Source organism: Rhinopithecus roxellana, chromosome 13, assembly GCF_007565055.1.
Source record: "Rhinopithecus roxellana isolate Shanxi Qingling chromosome 13, ASM756505v1, whole genome shotgun sequence".
Taxonomy (NCBI): domain Eukaryota; kingdom Metazoa; phylum Chordata; class Mammalia; order Primates; family Cercopithecidae; genus Rhinopithecus; species Rhinopithecus roxellana.
In genome coordinates, this window is record NC_044561.1 from 36,819,163 (window position 1) to 36,844,804 (window position 25,642).

General features: G+C 34.1%; 1 protein-coding gene across 6 annotated transcripts in view; it reads right to left on the reverse strand.

Moving 5' to 3' along the window:
• LIPI (lipase I) overlaps positions 1–25,642 on the reverse strand; it is a 120,369-nt gene that overhangs the window by 89,396 nt on the left and 5,331 nt on the right. For 5 of the 6 annotated variants that reach the window (XM_010360378.2, XM_010360377.2, XM_010360380.2 and 2 more), the window contains exons 2-4: positions 11,870–12,255; positions 8,827–8,935; positions 6,589–6,690 (exon numbers count right to left, since the gene is read on the reverse strand). In XM_010360378.2, the coding sequence (XP_010358680.2) occupies positions 6,589–6,690; positions 8,827–8,935; positions 11,870–12,255 (597 nt within the window). Of the gene's footprint in view, positions 1–6,588; positions 6,691–8,826; positions 8,936–11,869; positions 12,260–25,642 lie in introns of all 6 variants that reach the window. The other variant, XM_010360375.2, reaches the window with a different exon arrangement.

Sequence of the window (25,642 nt, forward strand, 5' to 3'; positions counted from 1 at the left end):
TTTGTCATTAACTTACAAGCAGCCCTTGATTCAGGCATGTTATTTCCCTTTTATCAGATGGGTGGGGGGCAGCTTGGTCTGTTTAGATCATTCATTCTCTTAGTTTCAAGAAGGGTGGGGAGAGCAGCTATGACTTTTTAATTTTCCTTTTATTGTAAAATATAAGGCACATGCAGAAAAAGAACATTCAACATAAATCTATAGGCTAATTATTATAAAGCAAACAGCCATGGGGCTACCACACTCATGTAAAGAAATAACACCTAGAAGCCCCCATTGTGCCCTTACCCAGCCACAAGTTTCTTTCTGTCCCCTAATCGCTAACCCATCCTCTTTTTTAAAATAAAATCATTTGTTGTTATTATTTTATTTTATTTTATTTTTTGAGATGGAGTCTGACTCTGTCGCTCAGGCTGGAGTGCAATGGCATGATCTCCTCTCACTGTGACCTCTGCCTACCGAGTTCAAGCAATTCTCCTGCCTCAGCCTCCCGAGTAGCTGGGACTACAGGCACGTGCCACCATGCCCAGCTAATTTTTGGTATTTTTAGCAGAGATGGAGTTTCACCATGCTGGCCAGGCTGGTCTCGAACTCCTGACCTCGTGATCCCCCCGCCTCGGCCTCCCAAAGTGCTGGGATTACAGGTGTGAGCCACTGCACTCAGCCTGTTTTTCTTCTTTACCTTCTAAGGATGACTCCCAAAACCCTATAGTTTAGATTTCCCCTTTGAAAAAAATATGAACTTACTCATATTTTATGTATGATTTTGTTTCTGGCTTTTTAGATTATTACTATGTTTGTGCTATTAATTCACATTGTCAGGTGTAAAAACAGTAATGTATTGTCATATAGTATTTCATTGTATGAACATATCACAGTTTATTTTTCCATTATCCTATTGTGGTACATTTGTGTTGTTTCCAATTTGGGGCTAATGTGTTTGAACTATGAACATTTTGAACATATATATTAAAGCATACATGAAGGTACATCAGTTGGTTATATACCTAGGACTGGAATTGTTATAGAATATGAGTATCTTTGATTTAATACACAATGCTGAATAGTTATACCACATCTTTGCCAATAAATGCTCTTGTCAAACTTTTGAATTTTAAGCATATGGCTTCTTATGTGGGTTTTAATTTGTATTTGTTTCTAACTTTAAGAACTTTTTATACATTTATTGCCTATTCAGATGTATCCTTCCTAATGTCCTTTTTCTTAATTAGGTTATCTTTGTCTTTATTATTGACTGACAGTGGGTCTTTATCTCTTTTCCTGCTTTTTTTTATGGCTTGCTGTTCACATTCTTCAAATATTTATAACATTCTCAATTTTTATATAATCTGACATTTTAATCTTTTCATTTGGGTTAGAGATTTTTGTGTACTTTGGGAAAATATTATTCATTATCCCAGTGTTACGAAGGCTTTAAAAATAATCGTAAACCATTTATTTTTCTTTCACATTTATGCATACCACAAGGAAATAATTTTTGTGTTTTACATGAGTGCAAGGTTTTTTTTCAGCTTCAGAATCCAGTTGATGGAAACAGAACCACGTAATTACTGATACTAGCTGCGTCTTCTCTTTTTGTTCTGTTTTTTCTCTCCAAGAATTTATTTTTAGAAGAGATGTATGAAGTTCAAGCATTCTATGTTCCTTTCATTGTATGGAAAGAAGGCAAAAGTGATATAAATAAATTTTAAAATAATAATTAATTTTTATCTTTTCTAAAGTGCAAATTTTGGCTTTTTAAAGCATCTGCAATTCATAATTTTTATTCCATTAATTTCTTTGGTATGTTTAATATTTGCTTCTTTCTTCATTTCTGTGTGTTTATATTGTTTAATTCTTAATTTTTCAAGATTATTAGATTAGTGATTGATTTTCAGCCTTTTAAAATAGCTGTACTCAAAACTATACATTAACTTCTAGACATGACTTTTGCTGAATCCAAAAAGTTTTAATATGCAATAATGTGAATATTCAATTCAAAATATTTCATATTTATATTATTTATTATTGTATTCATTAGTTATTTTTGTGTGATTTTTCACTTTCTAAAACGTATGGATTTCAGTTATATTTTTGTTATTTATTTGGATTAAGTGCATTAAAGATAGAGAAGATTACTCTATGATTTCTACACTTTGAAATGTTTGAGAATATTGTTTTTTTTCCAGATCCAAACATTTTTATTTGCTTTCAATTCTTTTTTGTTTGTTTGTTACATTTGGCTAATGCCCTCATAGCTCTGATTATATTTATTTACGTATTCTTTTATTATTATTATTATTATTATACTTTAAGTTCTATGGTACCTGTGCACTACCTGTGGGTTTGTTACATATATATACATGTGCCATGTTGGTGTGCTGCACCCATTAACTTGTCATTTACATTAGGTATATCGAAATGTTTCAGCATTTTTTTAAGGCTCGGTATATGGTTAACTTTAGGTAAAATATCCATGTGTGTTTCAGAAGACTGTAAATTCTGCAGTTCTCAAGTGTAATGTTCTATAAATGTCTATGAGATCAATTGTGTTAATTAAAATTATTCCCTATGATTATGCAGTTAAAAAGTTTATTCAATTTTTGTCCTTCATTAGCCTGGAAGTACTCTTTTATTCTTTTCTTGCTAGATACCCTAAAGATTCAACAGGAATACTATACTTATGAACCTCAGTTATTGAAGGTCATTTTCACCTTCTTTCTATACAATGAAAGGAACACAGAAAGCTTGAAATTCATTTATCGCCCAAAATCATATGCTATTTTAGCTTATTTTAATTTTCTCTATATTTCAAATCCATAAAAAATTATTAACAGTATTTTATGCCATCAGTATATGCTTAGATTTAACTAGTTCATTGTTCTTCCTTCCTAAATAGCCACAATCTAAGAATAATTCTCTTTTTGCCTGAAGAATACATTCTGCTCACGAATATCTGAAGAGTAACCTTTCTGCTCATGATAAATACATTCAAGAATAAATGTATTTTGTTTCAGACAGTTTAAATTTGTCTGAAACAGAATACATTTATTCTTGAAACAGATTGGGATACTATCTTAGCAGTTGTTTCCTTTCACCATATGGAAGCAACCGTTCTGTTGTTTCCTATATTCCATTGTTTCTGATGAGAACTCAATTGTAACTCTGGTCAATCTTATTCACCTTATTTAAATAAACTTGTATGGTTTGATGATGGACTTTTCTTCAATTCACTATCATTCATCTAAATGAAGATTAATCTTTATTATTTTTGCTTCAAGTGCACCTGGCTATCTTGGATGCTAAACATTTATTTTAAACTGTTTTTGTAAAATTAATTTGAGACTGAATTATGTGAATTTCCTACAAAGAAGGCTATTGTTTGCTTCTGTCAGATAACTAGGAGCTCTAACAATTCAGAATCTACTTAAACAAAAACTCAGTAAATGTGATTTTGGCGGAGGCAACTCAGATAACTAGAAGCTTTCTGCAGACCATAAGAAGGCTGGTTTGTTCAGCTTTACTCATGATTCTGTAATGTCCTTTGGAGTTCCAGACAAGAATAACAGATGAGATGTTTTGCAAACCCAATATGAGGGTTTCAAAAGCATCTATCTTTTGGATATTGGACTCATAATTTTCCCCAATATCTCAACAAGAATGTATGCCGTAATTATCTAATCCACAAATTTGAAAGGCCACATGGCTTTTTGAACACTCACAACTGAGTAAAAATGAGGATTATTGGCAAGTAGAAGATGTGGTCATTGTCTAGTATTCAAGGAAAAGGCAGTTCACCAGGTATGTGCTGAGTCCACGCATATCATTCAGAAATTTCTCAGGACAGGTACATATGCAATATCAAAAATCTGTGTTTCTTATTTGTGATAGTCATAAAGATCAATCCAATGTTCCAACTATGTGGCCTCTAGTGGCAGGTTAGATCTGATAGGTTGCATCATCAAAAGATGTTGAGAATATAAGAAAATCCAAGACAGTTCATTAGGATAAGTAAAAAATGCAAACAAAAATAATAAGAAGTATGAAGAGCTAAGTCAAAAGGCCATAGGCAGAATTGAAGTTAGTGTTGTGGGAAGTCAGGGACCCCAAATGGAGGGATCGGCTGGAGCCGTGGCAGAGGAACATAAATTGTGAAGATTTCATGGACATTTATCAGTTCCCAAATAATACTTTCATAATTTCTTATGCCTGTCTTTACTTTAATCCCTTAATCCTGTTATCTTCATAAGTTGAGGATATAGGTCACCTCAGGACCACTGTGATAACTGTGTTAACTGTATAAATTGATTGTAAAACGTGCGTGTTTGAATAACATGAAATCAGTGCACCTTGAAAAAGAACAGAATAACAGTGACTTTTAGGGAACAAGGGAAGACAACCATAAGTTCTGACTGCCTGTGGGGCTGGGCAAAAAGAGTCATATTTTTCTTCTTGCAGAGAGCCTATAAATGGACGTGCAAGTAGGAGAGATATTGCTAAATTCTTTTCTTAGCAAAGAATATTAATACTCTGGCAAAGGAATGCATTCCTGGGGGGGAGGTCTATAAACGGCCACTCTGGGAATGTCTGTCTTATGTGGTTGAGATAAGGACTGAGATACGCCCTGGTCTCCTGCAGTACTCTCAGGCTTACTAGGGTGGGGAAAAACTCTGCCCTGGTAATTTGTGGTCAGACCAGTTCTCTGCTCTCAAACCCTATTTTCTGTTGTTTAAGATGTTTGTCAAGAAAAAACGTGCTCCACTGAACATAGAACCTTATCGGTAGTTCTGCTTTTTGCCCTTTGAAGCATGTGATCTTTGTACCTACTCCCTGTTCTTACACTCTTTCCCCTTTTATTTTTTTGAGATGGAGTCTTGCTCTGTTGCCCAGGCTGCAGTGCAGTGGCGCAATCTCGGCTTACTGCAAGCTCCGCCTCCCGGGTCCACACCATTCTCCTGCCTCAGCCTCCCAAGTAGCTGGGTCTACAGGCACCCTCCACCACGCCTGGCTAATTTTTTGCATTTTTAATAGAGACGGGGTTTCACTGTGTTAGCCAGGATGGTCTCAATCTCCTGACCTTGTGATCTGCCTGCCTCCACCTCCCAAAGTGCTGGGATTACAGGCATGAGCCACGACACCCAGCCTCTTTCCCCTTTTTAAAACCCTTAATAAAAACTTGCTGGTTTGAGGTTCAGGCGAGCATCACAGTCCTACCGACATGTAATGTCACCCCTGGCAGACCAGCTGTAAAATTCTTCTCGTTATACTGTCTCTCTTTATTTCTCAGATGGCCAACACTTATGGAAAATAGAAAGAACCTACGTTGAAATATTGGGGGTGGGTTCCCCCAATAAGTTAGAGTTTCAGAAAAAATTCATACAAGAGATTACAGATTAATTGGCCAATAGGTATATTGTATGTGGATGTGCCAAGCTGATATAAAGAGTTGGAGATAATAAAGACATGAGAGGTTTGGATAACACTACAACTATGACTCCTTTGGTTTTGACTGCTTATAGAAGTAGGTGAACATAGATTCCAAATAAGGAGCAGAATTACCACTGGAGTCTCAATCTATTGACATGTAGTCATGGGGGTTGAAAAATTGCGTCTATGGCATTACGTATTTCACACACACACACACGCACACACACACACACACACACCCTAGTATGGTAGTATAGATTACCACAAGATTAATTCAGAGGAGCAATCTTAGTGTCACTGCCCTTGTCTCTATCTGAGCATCATATCCTCTCCTGATTCAGTTTATAATAATATACTGGTTAAGCGCATCATCTGGAATCAAAACATATGATTTCAAATTCTGACTCTGCCACTTACTGACCTTACAACCTTTATTCTAGCTTCCTCAACTGTAAATGGAATGATAGTTGTTATCTATCTAATGGAAATTTAGTAGGATTCACTAATTAATTCATACAAGCACTCAAAACACTACACTGCTTAATGTATAGGAAGTGCTCAATAAATATTAGTATCAACAAATTCAAATCAGGAAAGGCATGAAGACAGTCTGTTTCTTAAAAGTGTCTGTTCAGTTTTACTCTGGCCAAAAATCCAAAACCCTGTTAGAGATTTTCAGCTAAGATAATTAAAAACAACAGAAAAATTATTTCCTTACATTTAAGGAAGACTATTCTTTATTTGTGGCTGAAATGCTGTGTTCAGTTCTAGTTGATATATATCACAGCAGGAAAATAAGTGGGTAGAATGGTAACCTAAATACATCAGGAACGTTAAACATGGGGGAAAATGTGATCAAATCAATAAAGTTGTCAACAGCATGAACAGAATGAACTCTTAGTTATTTATTTCAGTGTTTTAGGATGATATGACACATCTTGAAACCTGAAGGAGGCAAACTGAAGTCAAAGAGTGCCATTTGACAATGCAGGAAATCACTAACCCTAAGAAATATCACTTAGGAAATATTATCATTCTATAATTACAGATTTAAAATCATTTTATCCATGATGTTTTTTCTTCTTATGCTATCCCCTTGCCCAGGGTCTACATTTTCCTTTTTATTTTCAAATAATTAGGTAACAAATCCTGATTTGTTACCATTGGAGTTAGAATGGATGACATCCACAAACTTTGCATCAGTGTAATCCAATCTTTTATATGGCAGTTTTCTGGAGAACTTTGGCCCAGCAGGGTCAAGACCTGGAAAGCAAGAAAGAAACTATCAGTCTAATCAAGTCTACAGAGCTCCTTACATTGCATACTTCCATTATTACTACATTATAAACATAAAAAGCATTTATACTTTTAGTTTAAACCTATCCAAAAACATATCTAAAAACAAATGAAAGTGGATGAACAGCAAGTAATTTCATTATTTGAATACTACTACTAACCTTCAGAACTTTTCAGGTTAAGCCACAACAAAATATTGTAGGATTTTTTGAAGAATTTTTATGTGAGACTGAATTAGGAGTAATACAGTAGTTTACATTTAATAATAACTACAACTATTTCTCCTGAAGGAAAAAAAAATGAATACCATCTGGTTCTTTCTTGAACTCTGTACCTTACTAGCTCACTCCGGATTTATCCGTAGACCTGAAAAGCTTTTACAGGTGCCAAATATAATTTGGGCTATGGGATAAACCATGTTATCTTATCCATTTCTCATAAGACTTTCTCACACACTCTTAAGAAAAGAAAAATATATTTTAAATTCCATGGAGTGTGAATATTATTTCTGGGGTATCCTAATTTCTAAATAAAAATTCTAGGCTCATGACTTTCTGGGAACTGTCAAAAAGCGGAGAGAGAAGATAAAATTCAGTTTCTTGAGAACATCTATACAATGAAGAAACAATTATCTTAAAAAGATATTTGAAAGTAAAATATAATATTTTTCATTTCAAACACCTCTATTATCCCCATTTTATTTAACCCACTTGACTGAATGAGACAGAATCATCTGTCTTCCTATAAATTATTCTGATGTAGAACCTCCATGTTTGGTGGCCTTTTAGTCCCTGATGATTGCCTGGTATTTGGGGCCATTCAAACTAGACTAGTACGTGTAAACACAATTTAAGTACAAATTGAGCAAGTGTGGTTTTTGAAATAGAATGGGCTTTAAGCACTAGGGAACTTTGTATAAATAAATCCTGGCTAAACTGCTACTTCTTGACCCTCCTACATTCATTCAGTTAATTTGTTTTCACACGTTTGTTAACATTAAAACTAAACAGAGTTAAGTAAGGATATGCTTAAGGTTTGTAAAGGTAACTATCTATATGTTATTCACCTCTCTCCCCCTTCTTTGAAACTTAACTAAAGACAGTATTTTCTTTTATCAACACTTAAAGTTATTATAAGTCTTTTATGGCCATATATATGAATAATTGCTTTTTTTTTTTTTTCAAAACAAAAAAGGTAAATTGGTTGAAAGGAATATTATCCTCCTATTCCTAAAATCACTACCACTCATAGAGGAAAGAATGAAAATCCATGTCAGCCTTATTAGATGACCGAGTTTTCTGGATGCAGTAACTTTGTTATAGAAGTATGAAGGGGGACCCAGAGCCCCTCAAATTGGATACAACTCCTGATTCCTTTGTAGCATTCAAGTAAAAATTTTAGAGAGTTGAAATGCATCAGTTTGTGATAACTAAGTAAATAGTTATATTCTTAGCTAATACATAAAGTATTTTTGTTCAATAGGTCACATTTACTACTGTATTCTTAGGATAGTATGTCCTTAAAATTTAGCCGGGACTACAGAAATAGATATTTTTCTCCTATTTCCATTTGGGTAACTTAAGCTCTGTTGAGAGCTTAACAAAACTTCAGAGTCTAACTAAAACAAAGCCAATATTTAAATATAACATAGAAAATAATAAACGTTTGTATAAATAATTTCTATTGAGTAATTATTGTACCCACTAAATTTTAAGTAAAGTGGCTGGGCACAGTGGCTCACGCCTGTAATCCAAGCACTTTGGAAGGCCGAGGTGGGCAGATTTCTTGAAGTCAGGAGTTCGAGACCAATCTGGCCAACATGGTGAGACACTGTCTCTATTTAAAAAAACAAAAATTAGCCGGTGTGGTAGCAGGTGCCTTTAATCCCAGCTACTCGGGAGGCTGAGGCAGGCGAATCACTTGAGCCCAGAAGGCAGAGGTTGCAGTGAGCTAAGATTGCACCACTGCACTCCAGCCTGGACAACAGAGTGAGACTCTGTCTCAAAAAAAAAAGAAAAAAGAAAAAAGAAAAAAAAAATTAGCAAAGTAACTTCTGAGACTTAAAAGTATGCTAAAGTAATAATTTTATAAAAATAATTTTACCTGTTATTCTCCCAAGTTGACCATGAAATATCTTTCCAACAAATCCACTAATATGAGCCCCTAAGCTCATACCTATGAAATGAAAATTGTCAAGAGATGCACCATGCTTCTGCAATTAAAAAGGCAATATTACAGTATTCATTTCAAGTAATAACAAATCATGCCTCCCTCATATATCAACATTTTAAAATTCATTATTTTTTCTGGCTTAATTCATTTTAAGGATATAGGGAAAGAGACTTTACAATTTCAAAACGACTATATCTTTGTTCAATTTTTGCCTAAAATATTTGATTTTTTTAATTCATTTTCAATATCAATTTTTATTTTAAAATTGTATCATCTCATGCAGAACAGTATATGCAAAATACAATTAATAAGCAAAGTATTTTATAATAATCAACATTACTAGGTGTTTACTTTCTGCTAGCTACTTCGATATGGACCTTATAAAGTTAATATTTAATACTTCCAACTTCATTATGAGTTATTCATTTTTATCCTAATGCCTAAAACTGTCAGCAGCACCTATTAAATGCTAAATAAATAACATTGGATCAATTCCCATTTTATTAAGGAAACAGTGTCAGAAGTAACAACTTTCCCAAAGCCACATGGATTCATGAGACGAAAAGATAGATTCCAATTTGCTGTGGACTGAATGTTTGTATCTCCCTAAAATTCATATGTTGGAATTCTAATCCTCAAGGTGATGATATTTGGAGGTGAGGCCTTCTTGTGGGTTGGGAGAATTATGTCATGAGTGTGGAACCCTCATGAAAGGGATTAGTGCCCAGATAGAAGACACCTGAGGGATCTCCTTCGACTCTTCCACCATGTGAGGACACAGTGAAAAGGCATAATCTGCGAACCAGGAACTGGGCCCTCACCAGACACTGAATCTGCTGATGCCTTCTTCTTGGATGTCTCAGACCCCAGAACTCTGAGAAATAAATTTTTGTTGTTTATAAGCTACCTAGCCTATGGTATTTTGTTATAGCAGCCCAAATGGACTAAAACACAAGCCTAGATCTCACTCCAAAATTTATGCTAATTTGTTTTCTTGTTTTATCTGATCAGGTTGTGTCAAAAACCTCAGGAAGATTCACAAAAGTTGAATAATAATTCTCACTTCAGAGATGATAAAATTAATTTCATGGATTTTAGGTGACTTCCCCTGATCACCAGCTAAGGAGTGATGTGTCCAATCTTCCAAGGCCGACGTCTGAATACCTCTTAGTCTCAGCTCCAGGAAGGGAAATAGGAGACTACATGAGAGTGTACTTCCACCACACTCTTCGGGAGCTAGTGTGAGACCTGTGGGCAGATCATGGTCCAGTCCACACAGTGACATGTCTGATGGCTTACAGAAAGATGCGGAGCACTTGCCACTAATGAAAAACTACACTCAGGCTTTCAAGGCACAAGGTTATGATTTCCTTCAGATCTCACAGCCATGCCCCAAACCAGGAGGGAGTATCTCTCAAGACTCCAATGCTGCTGGTCATTTAAATCTTCCTCTGTAATATGAAGCCTCTGTAAGCAAAGGCACTGTTAGAATTTTATCTAATATTACAAATTTTCCTAAATATTTCTATTTAACATTCACATTCTCCACACTTTGAGGCACACATTCATTAGTTGAGAAAACACTAGTAACATCAGGAAAAATCAGTGATGTAATTAAGTCTGTTGGTGGGGATGGTTGAATCAATTATCTCCTCTGTCTGTCTACAGCAAAGGTATTGTTTTGTCCAAATTTGGGGGTGTAAAAATAATAATGAAAGTTGATCTTACTCAACGATGACTCAATGTCACCCACTGATTAAGCACATATATATTAATTCAATATTCATATAAATATTTTTGTAACATTTTGTTATTCTATATTTACAAATAAGGAAATGCAGCACAGAGAGGCTATGTAATTGTTCAAAATTACAGATGATAAAAAATGGACATATACTTTGAACCCATCCAGTCTGACCCCTGGCCACTACACATAACTGCTTCTTGGAAATGTTGTTATTTGTTCAGTTTTTAGCAGAGTCTGGAAAGTTCAGCACAACACAACTCAAGTTCAAATTTCAAGCCCAATAATGCCCCCAAACCAGATAGCACCCTTCCTTCTCTCAAATACCCACGACTACCTACTTTCTTTTAGGATCGACATGGATCTCCCTAAGGGTTGACTTTGTAAACAAAAATCATTCACAATACAGATAACATAGAACTGGCCTGAACTTTATTTGATCCATTCAAATCCTGAGCAGACTTGAATTAATCTGAGGTCTGCCTCCAAAGTTGACAGATGTATGCTACTTTTCAAAATGATTTTTTGCCTGTAATCTCACCAATTTGGGAGGCCGAGGTGGGCGGATCACCTGAGGTCAGGAGTTCGAGACCAGCCTGGCCAACATGGTGAAACCTTGTCTCTACTAAAAATACAAAAATTAGCTGGGCATTGTGGTGGGCACCTGTAATCCCAGCTACTCAGGAAAACCACTTGAACTTGGGAGGTGTAGGCTGCAGTGAGCCAAGATCGTGCCACTGCACTCCAGCTTGGGTGACAGAGTGAGACTCTGTCTCAAAAAAAAAAAAGAAAAAGAAAAAAGGATTTTTTCTTTACTTTTACAGATTCACACTTAATTATATGCCAATATTTTAGCCATATATTTTTAAAGATACTTGAAGAATGTAATAATTGTAAAGTTTATTTCCCCCACCCACCACATAGGATAACTATTTTATTCTGAGGTTGGTATAGGTAGAGTTAAAAGAAATCTCAGAAGATTTTTAAATAAAACATAATAACTACTAAATTTTAATATAATGTTTTAAAAATAACACAGGATATTTTTATAGGTATAGAATTATTCATTTAGGCAGACAAAGAAAAGATGGCTGCATACATTAGTATATTAAACCAGTAATTGTTAATGCTTATGGGGAAAAGTATATCGTTTATTATCACTTTGTGGTATTGAATGTAACACACTGTATATTGTATAGCATGTATAATACATAAAATTCCAAGACTTACCAAAAGATTTTTAATGTGCCCACTCAAACTCACAGCAACTTTTCTGGTGTTTTTAACCGCTCTATCATAAATAAAAGTTGTAGCACCCCGGTTCCAGTCAACTACAATTACATTCATATCTTCTTCATTCAGCAAAATGCTTACGAAGTTCTGAAGCCATGATGGGATGGAGCCCATTGGTCTGTATCCATGAACAAGCCAGACTGTTTTCTTTTGTGTGTTGAAATTAACATTAAGTGAGTTATTGTGTTCAAACAGTGGCTCAGCACAGTTTAGGTTGTTCCTTGTATACATCATCAGAATTATCTCTATTCTTGGAATAAATAAATCTCTGAAGGAATCCTTTATACTTAGATGAGAGAATTCAAGGCATGGTCTTTTATTCTCTGAAATAAAAAAATGTCAATCAAGTTAAGTACTGGGATAATATTTTACTCCTGTTGCTGTTGCAAAGAAAAGAATTAAATGTGGAGTGTAGGGAGGACTTCATTTCATTAGCCCTTCAACATAATTTACTGAGCAACTGCAATGTTTAAGGTAATGCATTAATTATGTAAAAAGATTTTCTGAACTAAAAGTAATGGAAAATACAAATGTGATTGCTTAAAAATTTAAAAAGAGATTTTTATCTGTACAAAATATAACAATAATGGTGTGAGTGAAAACAGTAAGATTGTTAATAAAGTGCAATGGGTACTAATCAAAGTCGATAAATTGATCAGTAAGCTTTAACAAAAGTTTTACAGAATAGTCCTTGTATAATAAGCAATAGAATAAAATAAATTTAACCTAACTGGTCATCAATACAAAACAATAAAGTAATATTTTCCTCATAAAATTTAAAATGTTTTAGAAAATTAAATAATAAATATTAATATAACATGAATGTTGAGATCATAAGTTGATACAACATTCCTTTGAAATTTTACATGTGTGTGTTTACTGTACACATAAACTTAACAAATCTTTTTCTTAATTTTCTTTCTATGACTTACCATTTGTAATAAGTGTAAAGACATTAATCACTGGGTTATGTATAATAGGACAAAAATGTAAAACATCTTAAATCTCATCCTTATAGTATTTTTATCCATGTGTGCATTCTATCACTATTAACTATCTGTCTATATATTGCCCTATATACTTATCTATCTACCCTAGAAAGAACTAGGGCAAAAAATAAAATAACTAAACCAGATTTATAGTAAGAGTCATTGCTAGATGATGAAATGATGACTGCCTTTTGTTTTCTTTTTCACAGATTTTTGTGATTCTATTTTTTTTCACGATAAGCAAATAATTCCCACAGTGTTTTTTTCCAGATGATAGTATATGTTCATACTGCTTCTAGCACTTTAATTTGATAAGAATATTTAGGAAATAATTTTTCAATCCATACCAAAAATTAACAAAAGTATTAGTGCACTTTATGCCAGTAATTCCACTTTAAAGAATCTATCCCAGAAAAACATAGCAAAACAAGAGGTAACATGTATTATTTTAATACTGAGATAACATGCATTTCCTACAATAATTCTAATTTTCAAGTATATTCACAATATTGTCACAATTGATTAGATGAAGAAAAATAAGGAAGGCAATGAAGGAGAAGTAAGACTTGCATTCCATTCCTATATTAACAGCTGAGAGATATTTGGAAAAATTATTTCATTTGTTGTAAATATCAGAGAATGAGGAAGAGAAATATATTGAAACACAATACAATATGAAAGCAAGCTACACTGTGCAAATTGTGTAGGAAATCTATACATCCACCTTCCCACCACCTGGAATTCTGACAAGAATTTAATACATATCAATACCAATCAATACATCCAAAGTGCTGGTCCACTCCAAGCTAAAGTCAATTTTATCTGGCCCTAGAAAGAGTAATGAGAATAAACCAGTAGGATCCTGGTGATAAATATAACAGAAATAAATCATCACCTAATACAATCAACAAAGATATCTATTATCTATTAACAGATACAAAAGTATTTTTCATTAGAATGCAAGAAAAATTACATCTCAAAAACCGGAGCAGGAATAAAAAGTACAAAAATTAGCTGGGCATGGTGGTGCATGCCTGTAATCTCAGCTACTCGTGAGGCTGAGGCAGCAGAATCCATTAAACCAGGGAGGTGGAGGTTGCAGTGAGCCAAGATTGTGCCACTGCACTCCAGCCTGAGCAACAGAGCGAGATGCGTCTCAAAAAAAAAAAAAAAAAAAAAAAATCAAGAAAACAGCAATAGGATCGGATGAAAAACACAGTAATGAAACATTCCAATTCAGAAAAAGCAAAAATGCAATTGCAAAATTAAAATCTGCATTATAAATGCTATAACAAACCATGGAAAGCTCTTCTTATAGTAAGAACTGAAGAAAGAAAGATATTAAAATTATTAAGGGAAACACAGATAGAGAACAGGGTCTGCTTAGTCAAATTAAAAATGATTGCTGTTCCCCTGAGGTAGGGGTGGTAATCATTTGAGGGTAAGAGAAAGTAGCAGCTACAACAACTAAGGAAATCAATGTATACAGGGATTTGCACATGGAAAAGGCTCACCATAATCTAGATAAAATCGGTTAATCAGACTCACCAAGAGACTTCCTAGAAACTGGTTTGGATTTCGATGAAAGAGAAAAATATCCTAAAAATATCAAGGCAGAAAATCCAAGTTACAAATCTCTATTTGTATGAAGGAATAAAAGTTCTAATGACTTCATAATTCTCTTTTTTAAAACAAAACATGAGATAGATAAAAATGTCATAAAGTGGAATGTTTTGTGCCCTAACAATTTTATACCTTTCCTAAAGTACACCACTCATAAAAGGCATAGTAAAGTCCCTGACATTGTCACTATTAAATAAATGTAGATTTATCAAAGACAAGATCCAGAGAAACTTTCGGTATACAAAGATTCAAAGTGAGTATGGAATAAAATTAGATATTGATTTTAAATTTATGAAACTGGGTAAAACATGAATGTGGTATCAAAAATCATTCTTGTACAGTATTTCCAAATTATACTAACAAGATGAGATGTCAGTTAAAAATACAGAGGAAAGTAAGCTTGTTGCAAAAATTCATCAACTGAGGGGTTTGCAAGATTATTATTTTTTGACTTTCATAGATACATAAGTAGGGATTTAAAAAAGATATTAAAAACCTTAAATGTTAAATGCTGTGCTATGTAAAAGAGTACACATAAATTTCTACACACTAGAAAATATTAAGTTATAGCAAACAGTACATATATATACACAAGAAGAAGTGAAAATGGAAATATACAAAGCAGAAAGAATGAAACAAAATGATGATATTACACTAGAGAAAAGAATATATATGATATGTGAGCAGTTCTGTACCCTGCCTATTAAAAAGCAAAAAATAAAAATAAACATTTTTTAAAAAGTAACAAGATATTTAAAGGAGGTACACAGGCAATTTTAAATAAATAGAGAACTAAACGTATTCTATATAAAATAAAAATAAAATAGGTTGGTGTGTTATAGTGCAGTAATGGCACCAATTTACCACTCCTGAATCCTTCTCATTTCTCTTGGAAATTTTAGTTACATCATAAGTGGGGTGACTTGTTCCACTCCTTGATTTGGACACAAATGTAGGGCTTGCCCTAGAAAATAGAACCTTAGAAAACTTAATGCAAGCAGAGGTTTAAAATCAGCTTGTGCATGTGGGTTTGGACATCCTAACCTCTGCTATCACCACAAAAGCATCCCTAGTCTGGCCTGTTAGAAAAGGAAAGACAGGTGTAACCGTGCAAAGTTCTCCAGTGTGCTAGGTTCTAGTCACCCCAGCTGACTGACAGTCATTCAAGTAGCCAGACATGAACTGAACCAGGAAAAACAGGGTTACCTAACCAACTCCCATATGACTCCATAAGTGTGAGTAATAGCTGCTTAACATCAAATCCCACTGAAAGTTAAGAGTTTTATTTTATTTTGGCATCACTGTGACATCATATTGTCGATTTCATCAGCAACATTAATATCAAGTAAAGAGAATAAAAACAAAAGTCATCACATGATACAGTGGGTGCGGTGGCTAATGCCTATAATCCCACCACTTTGGGAGACCGAGCTGGGTGGGTCACCTGTGACCAGCCTGGCCAACATGGTAAAACCTCGTTTCTACTAAAAATACAAAAATTAGCTGGGTGTGGCAGTGGGCGCCTGTAATCCCAGCTACTTGGGAGGCTGAGGCAGGAGAATTGCTTGAACCTGGGAGGTGGAGGCTGCAGTGACCGAGATCACACCACTGCACTCCAGCCTGGGTAATAGAGCAAGACTCTGTCTCAAAACAAACAAACAAACAATAACAACAACAACAAAACAGTTATCAAATGATACACAAAATGGTAAACTAATGTATTGTCAAACTCTTGAACATTAAATTGATTCAATTCTGCTAGATTTAGGAACAGAAAGAGAAATAAAATTCTAGACAACAAAAACTTACAGGAATGCCTGATAAGATTATAAGTGGACTCTTCAGCAGAAACTTTGCAGGGCAGAAGGCAATGGAAATATACATTTTAAATGTTGAAAGAAAAACTATCAACCTAGAATTCCATATCCAACAAAATTATCCCTTAAAAATGAGGAAGAAATTAAAACATTCCAACACTCCCACACGAGCATAAGCTGGGAATTCCTTACCTCTAGACCCGCTCTACATGAAATGTTAATGCAAGTCCTTCACCTTTAAATGAAAGTACACTAGACAAGTAACTAGAAGTCATACAAAAATATAAAAATATAAGGTTCTCTGGTAAAGACAAATATATGACAAATAAAAACAGTTTTGCTTTGTAACTTTACTTTTTATTTTCTACAAGAATTAAAAGACAAATGCATAAAAATAATTATGAATGCATGTTAATGTTAACGAGTACACAATATATAATGATGTAATCTGTGTCATCAGTAAAACTAAGCAGGGGAGGTTGAAACTGTAAAGAAGTAGAGAATTTTGTTATGGTATTGGAGTTAAGTCAGTATCAATTTAAAAAAGATAATGACTTTTGGCTATTATTTGTAATCCCTCAATGTAATCACAAAGCAAACATCTATGGAATATTTAAGAAAATGAGAAGAGAATCAAACCACGCTGCTACCAAAAAAAATTCGATTAAACACAAAGAAAGGCAGTAGTGGAGGAAATGAGGGACAAAAAGCTTTAAGACATACAGAAAACTAATAACAAAGCGGTAAAAATAAATGCTTTGCTATCAATGATAATTTTAAATGTAAGTAGACTAAACAACCCCCCCAACTGAAAACATATTGGCAGAATGAATAAAAATCAGGATCAAACTATATGTTATCTACAAGAGACTCAGTTTAGATTTAAAGACATATACATTGAAACTCAAAGAACGAACAAAGATATTCAATGCAAAATGTAACTAAAAGAGAGCAGAAATGCTGCACTAGTATCAAGCAAATTAACTAAGTTAAAATCTGTTACAAGAGACAAATATATTAAAATGCTGAATCAGTAAAAATTCTTAGAAGAAAACAAAGGTGAAACCTTCATACGTTGGATTTGGCACTGATTTCTTGAATGCTACAAGAACAGAACCACAGGTGACAACCAAATAAATGAGTAAATTGGACTTAATCAAAATAAAACTTTTATGCATCAAAGGACATTATCAACAAAGTAAAAAGGCAACCAACTGAATATAAGAAAATATTTATTAATCATATATCTGATATGGGATTAATTGCAGAATATTATAATGAACTTCTATAACTCAACAATGAAAACACAAACAACCCAATCAAAACTGGGCAAAGAACTTAAATAGACATATCAATAAGGATATCCAAAAGTTCCCTAAGCTTATGAAAAGAAGCTCAATATCACTATCACTAATAATTGGGGAAACATAAATCAAACGTATAATGAGATGCCACTTCCTACCTATTATGATAACTTGCTAAAAATACACACACACACACAAAATGGAAAATAACAACTGTTGGTAAGGACTGTACAGAAATTGGAACCATTGTACACTGTTGATGGGGATATAAAATGGCGTAGCTGCTGTGGAAAATGGTATGGTGGCTCCTCAAAAACTGAAAATAAAATTACCGTATTATCCAGTAATTCCACTTCTGTATATACACCCAAAAGAATTGAAAACAGTAACTGGAAAAGATATTTGTATACCCATGTTTATAGAAGCATTATTTGCAATAGCTAAAAGGTGGAAGCCACACAAGTATCCATCAACAGGTGAATGAATAAACACAACCGGGTAGATATCTAGAATGGAATATTGTTCAGCTTTGAAAAGGTGAAATTGACACATACTACAATAAGAATAACTTTGAAGACATTATGTCAAGTGCAAATAAACTGGACATAAAAGGACAAATACCATATAATTCAATTTAAATAAGATACCGAGAGCAGTCAAATTTATAGAGAAAGAAAGTAGGACTGTGGTTGCTCTGGGCTAGGGAAAAGGGGAAAGGAGGAATCATTTAATAGGCATAGAGTTGATGGGTACAGAATTTGGGTTTGAAAAGTTAAAAAATTCTGGCGATGGGTGATGATCATGGTTGCATGACAGTGTGCATGCAGTTAATGCCACTAACCTATAAACTTTAAAATGGCTAAAATGATCATTTTTTCTCTGTGTTTGACCACAATTGAAAGAAAACAAAACAAAACATTCAGAATCCAATTCCTGTCATTACAGATATCTCATCCTCTCATCCCAGATTTGCCTTACTGCTGTAAACAACGAGAACAGTGGATAAAACATATGCAAACAAAATTAGACACTGGACAACAAAAAACACAGAATTGTGATTGCTGAAAGGGAAGCAATTTATTTGAACCCTATAAACTCATAGCATTCTGCTTGGAGGTCGTTTCCAGACTGCTGTGTAAAAAGGGCTCAATTAATTGGAGCATAGCAGTCTTGTCAAGTTGGGGAGAAACATCAGAGTCTGGGAAGTCTGAGACAACTAGAATTTGAAAGGCAAAGTGCCAGAGAGGAAGGAGCCAGGCAGAAGAAAAGCTCTGAAATCTGCATAGGGGTCGTTTATATCTGGATGTTACTGGATCCATATGTTGCTGGATATGATCCTTTGCATACATGGGATAGAACCACAAAGAGCTGAAAGCTGAACAATTTTCGAAGTTACATTAGACTAGGAGAGATTGAAGTTCCAACTAGGCAAAGTAGGAAGACCTTAATAAACAGTAGGAACATTAAGCAGAATCCCTAGAATGGTCAGACTTTAGTTTAAATGGCACTAAACCAGGTCTAGAATAAAAGAGAACTTAGAGCCATCATCCTTCTCTCATTCTCTAAGCTCTGCTTGCTTTCATTCAGCCTCATTCTCTGACAAAGGACAGGCTATGTATATAATATTTAAGGAAAATGTTAACAATCTTGGGATAGGCAAAGGACTCTCATATAAGATACACAGTAAGCATGAAACAGAAAAAAGTGATAAATTGGAGTTTTACATGATAATACGTATCTTCTAAAAGGACATTGTTAAGAATATGAATATGCAGACTTGTGTATCTGAAAAACACTTGTATCTAGACTAACATGTATATGTATTATAAGAAAATTCAATGTTTCAATTGGCAAAATAGTTAAAGACATTTTACAAAAGATGGCATAATGTCTAAGAAGCTGAAGAAATGATACCCAACATCACTAGTCATCAAAACAACGTGATTTAAAACTAAAATAATCTACCATTACATACTCAGGAGAATGGCTAACATTAAAAACCGACACAACCAATGAGGATGTAAAACAACTGAAACCACTGTATACTGCTGGGGAAAATGACAAAATGATACAATTATTGCTAATTTCTTATAATGTTCTATGCACTTATATGATCCCAAAAATTAACTTGTGGATGTTAATGCATGAGAAATATAAACATGTCCTGACTACATTTACAAGTTCATAGTGTTTATTTTGTTTTGTTTTGCTTTTATATAACGACACCAAATTGTAAAAAAAAAAAAAAAAAAAAAAAAGTTAATCAAGAAGTATATGGGTAATTAAATTGTAATAAATTAATACTACCCAGCAATAAAAAGAAATAAACTTCTTATGCATGCAAAAACTTTGATGAATCACCAAGACTCCAGAAACAAAAAAGCACATATTTTAAATTTTCATGTATATGAAATTCTACAAAAGCAATATTTAATATAGTGTCATAAAGAAGGTCTGGGTTATATAGAACCAGAGGTGTGGAAGGGATTAATTGCAAAAAGCTAAATTTTAAGGGTGCAGGAAATGTTTTATATCTTGACTTTATGGTTGTTATATACCATAGGAAGTATGCACCTATTTTTTTTTTCAAAACTCATTAGGCCTGGTGCAGTGGCTCACATCTGTAATTCCAGAATTCTGAGAGGTCAAGGCAGGAGGATTGCTGGAGGCTAGGAGTTCAAGACCAGTCTGAGCAAGATAGTAAGACAATGTCTCTACAAAAAACAAAAGTGAAAAATAAACCAGGTCTGGTAGTGTACACCTGTGGTCCTACCTACTCAGGAGGCTGAGGTAGGAGGATTGCCTGAACCCAAAAGATCAAGGCTCAGTGAGCCATGGTAGCACCACTGCACTCCAGCCTGGGCAACAGAAGAAGAACCTATCTCAGCAACAACAACAAAAAATAATCAAAGTACATTTAAATTGTATTTATACTAAACATCAATAAAATTAATTTTTAAAAACTTAAAGATCCAAAACTTTTTCAAATAATAGAAAAAATATAAAGTTCAACAAATAATTCTTAAAAGCTAGAATAACCCTAATGTCAAACATAAAGATAGGACAAATACACACACACACACCCCCCAGATAAATTAGATATGTCATTCTGACCCATACAACAATCTAAAGGCAAAATTCCCAAATCACAAAAATACAGAGCATAATAACACAAAATTAATTTATACTATTTTAAATACAAGTTAGAATAGAAGTATAACTTAATAAAATAACAAAATGCTTTTTTATTTTATGCCAATTGGAATAATCATACTAATGATAAAACACTAGTGCATATTTCCATTAAAATTAAGAAAGTATAAAAAGTGTCTGCTATCACACTACTGTATTATTTTTTAATATTCTAACGTAGCATTAAGATTTGAAAAGTAGTAAGCTAAATATCATGATAAAATGTTGCGGGTGCTGACAGACAAAATAGCCAGTATAGAGGATAATGTAACTGACTGGCTAGAACTGAAAAACACACTACTTGTGATTGAATTTCATAATGCAATCACAGGTATTAACAGCAGAATAGACTAAGCAAAGGAAAGAATCTCAGGGCTAGAAGACTGCCTTTCTGAAATAAGACAGGCAGATAAGAGTAGAGAGAAAAGAATGAAAAGGAAGAATCTCAGAGAAATATGGGATCATGTAAAGATCTCAAATAAATCTATGACTCATTGGTGTACCTGAAAGAGATAGGGAGAATAGAATAAAATTGGAAAATATATTTTAGGATATCATCCAGAAGAATTTCCCCAACATACCTAGAGAGGCCAACGTTCAAATTCAGGAAATGCAAAGAACCCCAGTAAGATACTTTATAAGAAGATCATCCCCAAGACATATAATCATCAGATTCTACAAGGTTGAAGTGAAAGAAAAATGTTAAAGGCAGTGAGAGAGAAAAACCAGGTCATCTACAAAGGGGAGCCATCAGACTAACAGAGCCCTTTCAGCTGAAACCCTACAAGCCAGAAGAGATTGGGAGCCAATATTCAAGATTTTTAAAGAAAAGAAATTCCAGGCTAGAATTTCATATCTGGGCAAACTAAGCTTCATAAGCAAAAGAGATAGAAGATCTTTTTCAGACAAGCAAATGCTGAGGGAATTTGTTACCACCAGACCTGCCTTACAAGAGCTCTGGAATAAAGCACTAGATAGGGAAAGGAAAGATCATTACCAGCCATTACAAAAATATACTGAAGTACACAGACCGCTGACACTATCAAGCAACCACATAAACAAGTCTGCAAAGTAACGAGCTAATATCATGATGACAGGATCAAATCCACATATATCAATACTAACCTTACATGTCAATGGGTTAAATGCCTCAATTAAAAGACACAGGGTGCCAAACTGAATAAAGTGCCAAGACCCATTTGTATGCTGTCTTCAAAAAACCCATCTCACATACAGTGACAAACATGGGTTCAAAATAAAGGGGTGGAGAAGAATCTACCAAGCAAATATAAAACAGAAAAAAAAAACAGGGGTTGCAATTCTAGTTTCTGACAAAACAGATTTTAAATCAACAAAGATCAAAAAAGACATTACAAAAAAGATCAAAGACATTACATAATCATAGAGGGTTCCATTCAACAAGAAAATCTACCCACCCTAAATATGTATGTACCCAACACAGGAGCACCCAGGTTTGTAAAGCATGCTCTTTCTCAGAGACATTCAAAGGGACTTAGAATCCCACACAATAATAATGGGAGACTTCAACAACCCACTGACAATATGAGATACATTACTGAGACAGAAAATTAATAAAGATATCCAGTACCAGGACTCAGCACTGGATCAAATGGACCTGATAGCTCCACATAAAACAATAGAATATACATTTTTCTCAAGGCCACATGGCAAATACTCTAAAATCAGACACACAATTGAAAGTAAAACACTCCTCAGCAAAGCAAAAGAAATGAAATCATAACAAAAAGTCTCTCATACCACAGTGTAATCAAATTAGAACTACAATTTGGTTGCACACCTACAATTATCTGATCTTCAACAAACCTACCAAAAACGATAGGGAAGGATTCCCTATTGAATAAGTGGTGCTGGGATAACTGATTAGCCTTATAAAGAAGATTGAAACTGGACTCTTTCCTTACATCACATACAAAAATTAACTGAAGAGGGATTAAAAACATAAAATGTAAAACCCAACACTACAAAAACCCTGAAAGACAACTTAGGCAATGCCATTCAGAACACAGACACAGGCTAAGACTTCATGACAAAAACACCAAAGGCAATTGCAACTAAAACAAAAATTAATAAGTGGGATTTTTTTTTTTTTTTTTTTTTTTGAGACGGAGTCTTGCTCTGCCGCCCAGGCTGGAGTGCAGTGGCCAGCTCTCAGCTCACTGCAAGCTCCGCCTCCCGGGTTCACGCCATTCTCCTGTCTCAGCCTCCCCAGTAGCTGGGACTACAGGCGCCCGCCTCGTCGCCCGGCTAGTTTTTTGTATTTTTTAGTAGAGACGGGGTTTCACCATATTAGCCAGGATGGTCTCGATCTCCTGACCTCGTGATCCGCCCGTCTCGGCCTCCTAAAGTGCTGGGATTACAGGCTTGAGCCACCGCGCCCGGCCTAATAAGTGGGATCTAATTAAACTTAAGAGCTTCTGCACAGCAAAAGTAACTATCAACAGACTAAACAACCTACAGAATGGGAGAAAATTTCTGCAAACTATGCATCTGAGAAAGGTCTAATATCCAGAATCTATAAGGAACTTAAACAAATTTACAAGAATAAAAACTAACAACTCCATTAAAAAATGGGCAAATGACACGAGCACTTTTCAAAAGAAGACATACATGTGGCTAACAATTACATGAAAAAAAAACTCAACATTGCTGATGAGTAGATAAATGTCAATCAAAACCGAATGAGATATCATCTCACACCATTCAGAATGGCTGTTAAAAAGTCAAAAAATAACAAACACTGACAAGGTTGTGGAGAAAAAGGAACACTTATACGCTGTCAGTGGGAGCATAAATTAGTTCAACCATTGTGGAAGACAGTGTGGCAATTCCTCAAAGAGCTAAAAAACAGAACAACTATTCATCTTAGCAATCCGATTACTGGGTATATACCCAAAGGAATATAAATCGTTCTATTAAAAAAACACATATTCACTGCACACTATTCACAGTTGCAAAGACATTGAATCAACCTGAATGCCCATCAGTGATAGACTGGATAAAGAAAATGTGGTACACATACACCATGGAATACTATGCAGCCTTAAAAATAAATGAGATCATAGCCTTCGCAGGGACATGAATGGAGCCAAAGGCCATTATCCTTAGCAAATTAACACAGAAACAGAAAACCAAATGCCACACGTTCTCACTTTTAAGTGGGAGCTAAATGCTGAGATCACATGGACACATGGGGGAGAACAACACACACTGGGCCCTGTTCATGGGGGTTAGGGGGAGCGACACCACCAGGAAGAATAGCTAATGGATGCTAGGCTTAATACGTGCAGTGGTATAAATAAATGTAGTGGTATTTAATACAAATTTTTTCAGTTATATGATATAATAAATTCCTATTTTTTGAAGGGTGAGTGGGTTTAAGCTGGTTTAAACTAGGTTCCTATGATTTGCAAATTAACTAGTTTTAAAAAAAAAAAGATGTGGAAAGATTGGGGAGGAGAGAGAGAAAAGAAGGAAAAGAAAACAGAAAGAAGAGGAAAAGAGAAAAAAAGGAAAAAATGAAAAAAGAAATTTTAAAAATACAGTACTGAAATACATCATGATTGAATATAGGCATTAATATCATGAAGTAAATTCTGCTCAAATTAATGTATATGTGCAGTGCAGTTCTAAAATAACATCTCAATACTATAACTAAGGAGAGGCAGAAAGTGTATAAGAAAAATAAATGATATTTTGAAGATAATAGGACCATGATTAAAATTATGTTTACATAATAAACCAATTAAAAAGAGGCCTGTGAAACAGAACCAAAAATTGATACAGTTTAATGAAATAGAATGGGGACACCCAGAAATATACCATTTAGCTAAAATAATTATGGCAATTAAAAGCAGTCAAAGGTGATGGATTTTTAAATAAAAAATGTTAGGATAATTATTTGATGCTAGTTATATTAAAGTATTCCATGTAAAAGTAAAATTATACAAACTAGAAGAAGGACACAGTTAATATATATATGATCTCAGACTGAAGAATAATTTTTCAGCATAAAAACAAAGGAAGAAACCATGAAGCCAACAGGTTTCATAGCACATACATTTAAAACATCTGTACATAAAGAAACACTATAAACTAGACAAAAGACAAAAAATGAACTAGGGAAGTGTTTTCAATATAAGGTAGGAAAGGAACTAATATATATATACAAAACTGTAAATGAGAAAAAAGAAAAAGAATACTATAGTTGAACACCAGGTGAGGGATATAAACCGACATTTTCTAAAAATGTTCAGAGAGCTCATAGATGTATTAACATATGCTTAGTCTCCTTAAAAAAATCAATAAATTTTAATTAAAATAAAATTACCATATCATTTTTACCTTTATACTCATTGACTACTAACATCAATGTATATCGCAACATTTCAATACAGAATATTTAGGATTTAATTAAATCCATGGAAAATAGAGACTGGAAAAATAAAGTATCATGTATTTCTAAAATGGGGACTATACAGCATTTAAGAAATTATGTTTCTGAAAACTAAGGATAACATCAGAAAACATGTATTATGTAAAATGAAATACAATAAGAAGATAATGAAAACCATACACACTAACCATATAAATATCTATTTCTATATATACAGCCCATATTTATATAATACTCATTTCATCCATGATATAGCATATATATAATACACTATAAACACATGCATATATTTGTACACATACCCCCCCACACACACATACATATTTATTGGGTAAGATATTAACCAACAC